The 12,977-nt window shown below is 43.4% G+C and overlaps 1 protein-coding gene across 7 annotated transcripts in view; it reads left to right on the forward strand.

Moving 5' to 3' along the window:
* The window catches only part of CAPS2 (calcyphosine 2), a 158,932-nt gene that overhangs the window by 10,642 nt on the left and 135,313 nt on the right, over positions 1-12,977 (forward strand). For 2 of the 7 annotated variants that reach the window (XM_068276654.1, XM_068276657.1), the window contains exons 1-3: positions 52-362; positions 5,242-5,320; positions 7,818-7,861. In XM_068276654.1, coding sequence (XP_068132755.1) covers positions 5,243-5,320; positions 7,818-7,861 — 122 coding nt within the window. In that variant the 5' untranslated portion in view covers positions 52-362; position 5,242. Of the gene's footprint in view, positions 1-49; positions 363-5,241; positions 5,321-7,817; positions 7,862-12,977 lie in introns of those variants that run through there. The other 5 variants (XM_068276660.1, XM_068276656.1, XR_011030429.1 and 2 more) reach the window with 5 other exon arrangements.

Below are 12,977 nucleotides of genomic sequence, written 5' to 3' on the forward strand. Positions count from 1 at the left end.
AGGAAATAGTTTTACATTACAAATTACAAATTACCATTGACAATAACCTAGTGTGCGCCCCGATGATAACACTCATTGCTTCTCCTCCATTGCACAATCTTTTACCGCATATTAAAGCTCCTCAACATATGGAGTCGGTGTAAGTGACGTAATGCTGGTGTAACATTCTACTTGCTAGCCAATCCATGCTGTCGCTGGGTGTTTCACGCTGGAACGCAAACACTCCCCCTGTGTCGCATGTGGTTTCTATGGTGACTAACCATAGAGGGAGCTCAGTCTGTTTCTTGCCTTGAGTTATTTTATTTTGGGAGTAGTTTGACTCACCCGTTCGCAGGTCAGTGATCTGGAGTGAAGTGGCTTAGGTGAGTGAGCTCTCGGGTGACTGCAATGTAATAATAACCCTTGTGCAAATCACTAAACTAGTGGAGGAATTAGGCCCAACCAGTATTTAAAGGGCTCATATACACAAGATAACCCTTTTGCAGACTTTAAGGTCCCTTTTACAGGTATACAATTTTTTTTGCATTGTGTTACCCTTTCTGCATGCAGGGTAACACAACAGCAAAGAAAGTGTATGAGACCCCAGTATGCTAACCGTGTTGCGTTGTGCTGGAAGCTTCTCATTCGCCAATGATCACAATGTCAATAGCGTGTTACCGTGGTGGCTTCCGCAGCGACTGAATGGAAGTCAGTTGGCAACGAAAAAAAATAAATTAATTGGTGGCAGCGGTGCAGCGTGCGTGCTCGGAACAACGCAAATACGATTGGAAAGCCGGGAATCCCAGTGACGTACTTCCTGTCCAGCAGGGAGTACGTCATTGGGCGAGGGGCGTTGCTATGTATAGGACCCTGTTGACGCACTCTGCCGCAGGGTCATATGAATCGATTTTTTGGCTTTGCAATGTGATGCAAGGAGGTGGAGCATCGCAAAACACTAGTCTCAGAAGTAAAACCGGCCCTAAGGTGCCCATACATTAGGCGATGTATGATGGGCAGATCGACTATGAGACAGGACTCTCTCTGATCTAATCTGAGAAAGATCTGTTGCCTGCCTATACACCACAGACTGATTTCCAAAATCTATCCAAAATCCTAGTGACACCTCTCACCTGGCTGCACACCAAATGTAAAATGTCCCTCCTGGGGCCCATGCAGTGTAAATTTCTGTAGGCAAGACTCCCAACTACATCTGCCATCACCCCCATGTCCGCCGCTACCGTGAGCGCCACCATGTGCTGTGTGGCATTGGCAATTTCCACCCAAAATCATTCAAATAATCGATCAGGTGGACATGGTGCGGCACTAATTTTCATCAGCTTTGATAACATTATCAAATTGGATGCTTGATCCGGCCACAAAATTGCTAGATGTATCGCCACCTTTAGGCCATTTCCTGATCACCATTTCATAAGTATGTCCAGGGCCAGTTCTAGACTTTTTTCTGCCTGAGGCAAACTTTTGAAGATGCGCCCCCCCCCCGCCAATTTGGAGTGATCGCACAGCACCCGTCAATTTACTCTGCTTCATTTAATGTTCTCATATGACATGCTGCAGCTCTACACAATAGCACACTTGCTGGCTGTGAGTCTATGACAAACAAACTGCTTACTCTCAGCCTCTCCATTCCTCCTCAGACAGAACAGCATTGCCACCTCCTCGCTTATGATGTGCAAGTCAAATGAAACTCTGCTGCTCTCCTGCCTCCCCCCTCCTCAATCACTGTCAGACTCCTAACAAAGCTCAACAAACTGCTTTTCCCCAATGATGACCTCTTCACCTCGCTCTCCTCTTGCTTCTCCTCCTACACTGACTGCATGCTGTTAGTGTAAACACAGTACAAAAATGTTGCCCCTGTGATCTCTGCGCCTGATGCAAATGTTTCACCTTGCTTCATGAGAGAACCAGCACTGAGTATGTCCAAGTTCCTGTGGGTTCACTTTACATGGCAAGACGTGCATGTGACCAAATAATATTTAACAGCATATCCAAACACTAAACACCTGAGGATCTGTTTTTTAGAGGGGCACAGTAGTCAAATAGGGTGCACACATAACTTGCAGGATATTTATGTGAAAACCATGCAGTGGTGAGGCAGATATAATACATACTACATACCATACTGCATGACTCCCAACTTTTTGAGATGACAAGGACATATTTAAGCTATGCCACTGTCACCACTCTAATCACTGCCAATCCACACCTCTATTCATGCCCTGCCTCACCCCTAGTAATGCATACCACAAAGCATTTATGAGTAAAAGGCATTGCTTTATAATTTGAACTACTCAGGTTCTTTCTATCATTAGTTTTCCTTTATATTGATGTTTGTAAAAATGAAACATATTAATTATTGAAAAAGAACCTGAGGTGAGGCTTCCCAACTCATCGTCCGCATCTGCCCGGGACCCTCCTGAATATCATGACTGCACTCCTCTTTTTGCATGAGAGCATCCGCACTGCACCCCTGCAAGCATGGCCGTAATCAAATGCACGGGCGCAGTAAGCCGGATCCGCTTGTGCACGCTTGTGGCTTACTGCACAGTCGCAGCCATGCAGGCACAGTACAGCCGTTCTTGTGCTTGAAGAGAAGCGTGGTTGCGAGCTTCAAATCTGACTAGAGCTTGTCGGATTCTTTTGAGGGGTCCGTGCTCGTCAACAGTGCACTAGAGGATGAAATGGGAAGCCTCTACAGGATGCAGAGGCTTCCCTCTGCTTAGGTAAGTATTTTACTTTTGAACCGAGGTTTGCCTTGGGTACACTTTAAAAGGAATGTCCAAGCAAAATAAAAAAAATGAGTTTCACTTACCTGGGGCTTCTACCAGCCCCATGCAGCCATCCTGTGCCCTCATAGTCACTCACTGCTGCTCCAGTTCCCCGCTGGCAGCTTGCCGACCTCGGAGGTCGGCGGGATGCATTGCGTACATTTTTACGCATTCCCGCTAGTGCAGGAACATTAACCAATACATTTTTATGCGCTACTGGTTCAATACGTACATTTTTACGCATTGAACCAGTAATGCGTATAAATGTATGTGTTAATGTTCCTGCACTAGCGGGAATGCGTAAAAATGTACGCAATACGGCCCACCGACCTCCGAGGTCGGCAAGCTGCCAGCGGGGGACTAGAGCAGCAGTGAGTGACTACAAGGGCACAGGATGGCTGCATGGGGCTGGTAGAAGCCCCAGGTAAGTGAAACTTATTTTTTTATTTTACTTGGACCTTCCCTTTAAGGATGGTATAACGTTTTGAAACATTTTTTAAAGAGAAAAATACCTATACACGTGACATTAGTCATGAAAGAGCAAGAAATGAGGATGAAAGAGGGACAGAGGGATTTGGTTACCAAAGAGAGATTGTTCCTCTAAAAAAGGGGCAGTTGGGAGCTATGCAAGCCTGTGTGGTTTTTAACACCATTTTCTTTGGGTCATTAGCTGACATAATATTAGAGGTGAAATCATGCTCAGGCATAGTGACAAGTTTGGTAAACTCCATGATCCCCTGAGATTGTCCAACTATATTCTTGCCCTACGGCAGATGCAGCGGGTTCCAGGGCAAAAGTGGATATGGGTACAGATAGAAGCTATACAGCGCAAGTGTCACACAGTGAAAGATAGGTGCGGTCGCAACGGATTGTGAGTTAGAACAAATAATGGGCATACATTAAAATCATATGACTCAAAGTTATATGCTGTAGCTGCTGTTTTAATTTGCCACACTTCACTTAGTGTACCGGTTTAGATACTGTACTTCTTACAGCCAGTGCCCAGATATTTGTAGAAGAGTCAACTCTGCAACATGTCATTTTCAAAAAATGACTAACCAATCCACTTCTTTTAGAGATGAACGTCATTGTCTTTTCTTAAAATGAATTTTTTAATCAATTTCTGATCTATTTTGACCTATAATCGATCAAAAGTATCGATCATACCAGGTTGAAGATTTAGTTTGATTGGTTGCAATGTAGGAGTGGTGGTCAATCAGTGGCTCATTGCATCGCATCACACTGCATCGAACAGTGCAACGCTGTGGTTTGATGCAAAATCTATGTGCTGTGTGTGGTGGGAATCAAATCACTTCCTATCAGAGATTTTATTTGCAGCCTAGGAGTGCTGCCAATTTCTTGCAATTCTTTAGAAAAAACGTGTAGACCATTTATGGGCTATCAGCCCTAGGTTTTAACGACGTTTAATTGTCAGTTAGTGTTAGGTCTCTTCCGAGAGAACATGTCATCATTGTGGAAGAGTCTAGTATTGAACAATCTGTGCACAGGGCTGTTTATTAAGCCAACATCCTCCTTTGCTCCATCTGTTTTGAATGCAAGTTGTGTAAGTTGCCTATGTTTGGGCTCTACACTACGCAAGTGGTCAATTCGGGTGCAGCTTATTTTTGAAAGCGCTGCCATTTCCTCCATTCCACTAAACTGTTCACTCCAGCGGGAGCGGACAGTGTAGTGTCCACTCTGATGGTCGGAAGGCATGGATCATATGGCAACTTACTGCAGACCTTGTGTCGGTAATGCGGTGGTTTTTGATACTTCTGTCGCACTGCATTAAAGTGTACCTGAGATCAGTAATAAGAAAGATTTTATACTTACACGGGGCTTCCTCCAGGCCCAAAAGCACCGCTGCGTTTCTCGCCGTCCTCCCGAGTGCCTGCGTTCAGCCGCAATCAGCCTCATTATTTGGCTCAGTCGCATCAGTCAGGGTCAGAAGAGCCCGACTGGCGCGACCAAGCCGGGGCTGATTGCGGATACCCGGGAGGACAGCAAGGGGCACATCGGTGCTCAGAAGCATAAAAGGGTAAGTATAAAATCTTTCTTATGATTGATTGCAGGTTTCCTTTAAGTGTGCACGTCTCCATAGACTTGCATTGCCCTTGCGGCGGGGATGTGGTGGGGACGCCTAACACAGAATGACGCAGACTACAGGTGTAAAAGATTACTAAAGTGTAACTGCACTATAGCTCAGAAAAAGGAATTCGATCAGCTCCTCTTGAAACATAAGCTTGCTTACCTAAAAATGTAAAATATATAGGATGTTTACAACATCACAGTTACTGTATATGTGAATGTTGCAAACTCCATCTGCTACACGATATCTGCATCCACAATTTGCTGATCGCTATCATTTTTTTGGGATTTGGAAAATAAAATAATGGAAAATAGTGTGAGCTTGCTAAGTGGCACTCTAGGCAGTTACTGAAAAAAGCTATTGATACTAACATTGTTTCCTTCTCAGAATGAATCTGGAGATAAAAGGAGTCTCAGCCTCTCCCAGAGCTCACGCCCATCTCATGTCCGGATCTCCTGTTGCCAAGGTACTAAAAGTATTTCTTAGAATACAGTATGCAAAATAGTTCTGTTAAAAATGTGGTAAGGGGAGATGTATTGTGGTGTTTAGATAAAGCAAATTAAAATGGGAAGTAATCACAGGGTTATATTAGGTAAAGCATTTGGAGTGGAACATTTTGATTGAGTGTTTTGCTTTCCAGCCTTCTGATGGGAAAAGAATACTGGAGACAATCTATAGCACTGTTATGTAGCATACATACTGTACATGCTAAATAAACTAAATAAGACTGGATGAACTGGATATGCACCAAGGAATCAGGTTTTTAATGTTATCAGACTGAGAGATCTCCATAAGGCTTCTTTCACACTGACACATTGCGTTACGTCAGACAATATAATTACATCGCAAACATGATGTTGTAAGGGTACGATCATAGCAGCACTTTAGTTATATGCTGCGGCGGAATCCATTAAAGCAATGCGAGGCATTCTGTGCAGTACCAGACGACAGGCATGTTTACAGGTGCGGTGAAGCATATATTATATATACTCGATGCTTCCCTGTATGCGTTGCATCTCAGCGTAACACATGAAGCAACTTTTCCCTTCCATTGCGGTTCTGTATTTACAGGATGTGCAACAAAACACCTCAGTGTGACACTTTCTTAACATTTTAGCGGGCACATAAAGTAGAACTTTATGTGGCTGCTGCAGGACTGAATTTTTTCTACATCTGGGGAAGTGTACTTTCCCCAGCCTGGCTGGATGTTCAGAGCGGCGCAGGGAGCTTTTATAGTTACCGGTTGTAGACGCTGGACCGGCTTCCTCTCTTCATCCACTCATGGCGCTGAAGAGTCTCTTCCATTACCCCTCTTCCACCACTCGATGGCGCTACACTGCTAACACTATGTTCTGAGCCTCTGAAGTCTGAAAATGATGCCGGGAGTGCAGCGCTGCGGATGGGGGAGGAGGAAGAGCTGGTCCTGCGCCCGGAACAGTTAACTATAACTGCTCCCTGCCACCCGCTCTGCATGACCTTATTAGGTAGAACAACGAGTTCTTCTGGCTGAGTTTAAAATCTTCAAACTAAATATTTTGTTTGATGATACTAATGGGTTAAAGTTGTCCATGTATCTTAAATTTTTTTCTTTCAATCTTTTAAATTCAATCAATTTTCTTGATTGATTGTATTGTTTGAAAAATCATCAAACCAATACACTATTCAGTTTTTTTAAAGATTGATTAGAATTTTCCACCATGGCCAATAGGTGAAAAGATTAAACAAGGTCCCTTTCACACTGCAAACTGGCGTTAGCGTTGTGGTGCGGCACGCCCAATGCACCGCACCGCAACACCAAAAACAGGCCTTCAGGGAATACTTAGTACACGCTATTCCCTGTCTGGCATCTGGCCAAACAGGAAGTGACGTTCATTTCCTGCCGGCAAAGCGATTACGTGTGCAGAAGCGTATTTCTAAAATATGCTACTGCGCATGCGCGACGCAGATAACTGCGTCGCTTTTTTGTAAATGTTCACAGGTTACTATCGACTTACATGACTTTCGGTCCAACGCAGGTTGCCGCTGGAGTCGTGTGGTAACGTAGGTATGCGCTCGCATTAGATAGGGCGCTTCCGGCGCAGTGTTCCGCAGTGTGGGACGTGTGAACTTTCCTATAAACTTTCATAAGGCTGTGGTAGCAGTGCAGCAATTTGCCGCGCCACACCACCCCAGTGTGAATGGCCCCTCAGGAAATTCAGTTTTTCTGATCAAAAAAATGAAATTAGATTTTTTTTTTTTACTTAAAATTCTCAGGGTTTAAAAAAAGGAAGCAAACGTCTGTTACAGTATCAGTCTGTACTTTACCTTTACCCCTTTACCAGCCACTTCTTGCAGCACAGATGTCTATTTCAATAGGCTGCAGTCTCTGGATAGTGGATAGTCTACTGGTTAAGGGCTCTGCCTCTGCCACAGGAGACCAAGGTTCGAATCTCGGTTCTGCCTGTTTACGAAGCTAGCACCTGTTCAGTAGTAGACCTTGGACAAGATTCCCTAACATTGCCACTGCCCAGTCCTAGTGGCTGCAGCTCTGGCGCTTTGAGTCTGCTAGGAGAAAAGTGCAGTATAAATGTTATTTGTCTTCTCTTATCTTCAGTGAGAAAGTACTTTGCTCCTTTACATTGACAACTGTATGATCCTGTACCAGGCATTAGCAGCAGTCCTGACCACTAATCTTACAGTTAACACCTTGAGGTCTGTTCATTCAGATTGTATAAGCAGTTGGGGTAGGATTTATAGCGGCAGCAGCATATTTTCATACAAAAAGATAACGTGGGCACTCTGCTAACTAAACTGTATGATGGCATGGTTAGGTATGTGTGTAAAGAGGAGTTTTAAAGGAAGATACCAGGCAGCAATAAAGTGCAGAAAGGGGTGTATGGCAGTGCTGGACTAGTCATCCCTAGTCCAATTATTTAATTGTTTTTAAATGTTAGTAGGACCTTAACAGTTCTTCATTGTTTCAGGGTTGGCGATCACAGTCACAAGTTGGAGATGCACGACCTCAGGAGTAAGTACATGTAATTGTTTCATAGTTAATTTTTGCTTAGAGTGAAGAAGAGTGAGGAATGCTTCTGTCAGCTAAAATTTGTGTTCCCATGGTGGAAAATATCCCATGCTTTTTTATCAGGGATGTGGCTAGGGTCCCAGAAGTTCCAGGGCATCTCTAGACACCAATGGAGGTGTAAAAGGCATGACCAAATAACATATTTGACCCTAGCAGGGGTGTAACTAGAAATCAGTGGCACCCTCCTCCTCAGAACTTTGGACAAAACCCTATTTCCTCAAATAGGCAATTATGTTCTAAATACCATATGAATAGTCAGCATGTTAAAACATTTGAACTGTTTTCTACAATAACCATTGCTAGAACATCAATAGGCATCATGTATCTCCAAACAGCATAATTAGGCTACATATTCCCCACAACACAATGATGCAGCATGTAACTGCCCAATAACATAATTTGGCAGCATATTTCTTTCAAACAACAAAAAGAATCAGTGTGTCCTCTATAACAACATAATAGGCAGCGTATACCTCACCTCAACAAATTAGGCAGAATGTTCTCCTAAACAACAAAACTTAGCATAACATAATTAGGCCTGGAACCCACTAGGAGCGCTTTTCTGAGCACTTTGTGATTTGAAAAGCTCTTGCTAATGTAATGCTATGTGTGTGATCCCACTTGAGCGATGTGATTTTATAAAAATACCCCATTGCACTACATTAGCAAGAGCTTTTTCAAATCACTAGCGCTTAGAAAAGGCTGCTAGTGGGTTTGAGCTCTTAGACTGCTGGTATGCCTAAACATAACTATGCAGACACAGTGTGTCCTCAAAATATAGTGTTCCTAAAACATGATCTGACAGTGTGCTCCAAAACATTACTAGTCAGTTTACTTCCAAACATATTTAGGTAGTGTGCCCCCAATTAACAATTAGGGCAGCATGCCCCCAATATAGTGCCCACAAAACATAATAGGGTAGCATGTCCCCTCATATTATTGGTGGTCAGTGTTTAGCACCTGTAAACAGGGCCGGATTTACCATAAGGCACTGTAGGCGCTTGCCTGCAGGTGCCTGATGATGGAAAGGTGGCTCACTGTCCTCCCCCAGTGCGTCTCTCCTTTCCTATATATATAGGCCCGGGCAGAGAATAAATTACAGGTTACTCACCCAGCTCTTGGTATTCCTCTGTCAAGATCTCCCTTCAGTTGAGGGCACCACAAGCTACTTAATACTGAGGGTACCTCTGGCTACCTACTACTCCTGTAGCTACCTATGACAGGCAAGGGAAGAATGGGAGAAGTGACAGCTGGGCCAGCCAGAACACTTGCAATGCAGTTACTGCATATGTATATTAAAAGGATAAAAACAAGGGGAAGAAACACTTACCTATCAATTGAAGAGTCAGTAAGGTATTATCATAAAAAAAAAAAATTTAAGTACTCCAAAGTTGCAACGCATTTTGTGGGTCACAACCCACTTCTTCAGGCAATAAAATCAGGAGCAGCTGATCTCATAGCAAGCGGTAGGGCCATGCTTTAAAGGATACCAGAGCCAAAATCAGTATGAGAAACGGGGGGAGCAGGCATGTATGATGAGCTGTCCTGATGCTCACTGCTGCCATTCTGCCCCTCCACTGCCTCTAAATGCCCTCCGGCACCCTCTTCTGGGTTACCTGAGTCAGACATCACTGCGCCTGCGCTGGCCTGGCGGTGCACATCCTACAGTGTGCGGCCAGGAGTGCTATGCGCATGACGTCATCGGGACATCACGCGCATGTGTAAAGAGCTTGCGATCGCACACTGTAGGACACATGGTGCCGGACCAGCGCAGGCGCAGTGATGCACGTCCCAGGTGACCCATAAAAGGGTGCCGCAGAGCATTTAGAGGCAATGGAGGGGTAGAATGGAGAACGGGGGAGTGATGAGCATCAGGAAAGCTCACCATACATGCCTGCTCCCCCCGTTTCTCATACTGATTTCAGCTCTGGTATCCTTTAAACTTTCAGCTGCATATGGAGAAGATAGGCAGCGTCAGGTGATCAGCCTATATGCTCGGGGACCAACTCCCAAATTCTTGGAAGCTCCATCATTTGTGCACAGATATCCGGGTCATGTAACTGTTCCAAAGGGAATTTTTCTGGAATGGCTGCATCAGATATGAAAATTGTTTGAATAATGGGATAATCCTCTTTCACCTTTACCAACATTTAAATTCTACGTGAACCCTGGTCTGCTATGTCAGTGGCATTAATGTCTGTATGCAACATTAATGCCAGTGCTAAATGAGAGTGCTGTATAACTGCTTCTATTGATGTTTAGACACCTATATTAAGGCAATACTTATTGTGAGCGGCACAGTACTCTTATTTAGCTTTTAGGCTTAATTGTTTCATCAATGGGCCATTCCGGCAGACAGCTAAATGCAACTACTGTGCCTTGTAGTAGTTGCTTTATTGACGTTTAGGCACAGATACATCAATGCAATACCTAACATGAGTTATATAGTGCTCTCAAGGGTCCTTTTGTCACTTAAACGTTGATGTTTGTAGGTACATTTATTCTGTGCCTATTCTGCTAACATTAGAACTTTAAAGTGAACCGAGCACCTTTTTTTCACTCAGGACATTTCTATAGCACATGAAAAATGTATGCCGACTATCTGTTTCATTATTAAAATAAACTTTAATTTTACCTTGTATTTTACATTCAAAGTTGTTAAATTGGCCTGTTTGAGCAGACCTGCCGACCGTCCCCATCCGCAGAAAGTTCAGTAACCTCTAATTGTTTTATTGAAGCTAATTACCAAGAGGTAAACCATGCCTTTCATCAGCAAAGAGGGTGAATAATTAGGAGTGTGTTTTCAAAGCATGGCTTTGAAAACACACTCCTAATTATTCACCCTCTTTGCTGATGAAAGGCATGGTTTACCTCTTGGTAATTAGCTCAATAAAACACAATAAAACAATTACAGGTTACTAAACTTTCTGCGGATGGGGACGGTCGGCAGGTCTGCTCAAACAGGCCAATTTAACAACTTTGAATGTAAAATACAAGGTAAAATTAAAGTTTATTTTAATAATGAAACAGATAGTCGGCATACATTTTTCATGTGCTATAGAAATGTCCTGAGTGAAAAAAAGGTGCTCGGTTCACTTTAAAGAACAGTAGTACATGCCTCTTGGGGTGCAAAAACATCACTAACAAAAACATCATTAATGAAAATAAAGGACCTTAAGCATCACAAAGCCCTTAAAGTGGATCCGAGATGAAAAACTAACTATAACAAGTAACTTGTCTATATATATTATGTAAAGTTTAGATAGTTTACACAGCAAATCTAGCTGCAAACAGCTTTAATAGAAAATGATTATTTCTTCTTGTGATACAATGACAGGCAGCCATGTTGTTTGTAAACATTACACAGAGGCAGGCTTATCTGTAGCTTGCGAAAATCTATTAACCCTTCGCACTCTCGCATGCAAATGTTCAAACAAATGCATTCACAGATTCACTCATCCAGGCACAACTGTTATCCCTACAGCTAAGTTAAAAGCCGGGGTTTTAGTTCACAGAAGACTGCATTCTTATGCTTAGTCACCTATACTGCGCAGAAGTACCCAGGTAAACATAGGTGTCCTAACTCTGGCCCTGTAACATGCATAGTGCAGACATGCATACACATTCATTGCATCAAACCTTTCAATGGATTAGGAGCACACATCCTAACTTCCTCTCCTGGGACAGACAGTGCATCTTACCAATAGCACAAGGGAGCTAACGTTATGTGTCCATGTGCACCATGCACATACACCAGCATAAGCTGTGTGCATGCTGACAAACACATACAGGGGAAGGACACCTATGTTTACTTGGGTACTTCTGCGCAGTATAGGTGACTAAGCATAAGAATGCAGTCTTCTGTGAACTAAAACCCCGGCTTTTAACTTAGCTGTAGGGATAACAGTTGTGCCTGGATGAGTGAATCTGTGAATGCATTTGTTTGAACATTTGCATGCGAGAGTGCGAAGGGTTAATAGATTTTCGCTGTTTTCAAGCCACACCCCCTTCAGCACCTCTTTTTCCTTAATAACTTATTTAATGTCCTAACTAGAGGCGATGTGCCTGGATATATGTATTTTTTTTCTTGTTACTGACCCCTGTGGCTAGGGTCTAATTCAGTGCACTCCCTCCTTCCCCTGTATGTGTTTGTCAGCATGCACACAGCTTATGCTGGTGTATGTGCATGGTGCACATGGACACATAACGTTAGCTCCCTTGTGCGATTGGTAAGATGCACTGTCTGTCCCAGGAGAGGATGTCAGGATGTGTGCTCCTAATCCATTGATAGGTTTGATGCAATGAATGTGTTTGCATGTCTGCACTATGCATGTTACAGGGCCAGAGTTAGGACACCTATGTTTACCTGGGTACTTCTGCGCAGTATAGGTGACTAAGCATAAGAATGCATTCTTCTGTGAACTAAAACCCCGGCTTTTAACTTAGCTGTAGGGATAACAGTTGTGCCTGGATGAGTGAATCTGTGAATGCATTTGTTTGAACATTTGCATGCGAGAGTGCGAAGGGTTAATAGATTTTCGCTGTTTTCTAGCCACACCCCCTTCAGCACCTCCCTTTCCTTAATAACTTATTTAATGTCCTAACTAGAGGCAATGTGCCTGGATATATGTATTTTTTTTTAAATCTGTATCTTGAGCACTCAGCCTGTGGAAAAAAAAACGAATCCCCCCTCCTCCTCCTCCTCCTGCCCAGACTGAGCTCCCATGAGCCCTTGCTACTGTCAAGGCTCTCTGAAAACCTGTGGGCGTTGTTTATTTAGTTTATAGGGAATTAGAGTATTAAAACAAAAACAAAAAAGTATTTAGCTTGAGGAATGCCCTATAAACAATAGGAAAGGAAAACAATTATGCAATGAGTAAAAGTTCACCTCGGATCCACTTTAACCATGACATTATCCAGCCACAGCTGGAAAACAATGAACTGGACTAAACTGGGGTGACCTCTTGCTTGCATGCCTCACCTATTCTGATAAACTACTGAGTGTGCTGATCCCTATTTGAAAAATGTGGCTTTAAACTTTTCCTTCTGTGTCTGGTTC

Source organism: Hyperolius riggenbachi, chromosome 3 (genome assembly GCF_040937935.1).
Source record: "Hyperolius riggenbachi isolate aHypRig1 chromosome 3, aHypRig1.pri, whole genome shotgun sequence".
Lineage (NCBI taxonomy): Eukaryota > Metazoa > Chordata > Amphibia > Anura > Hyperoliidae > Hyperolius > Hyperolius riggenbachi.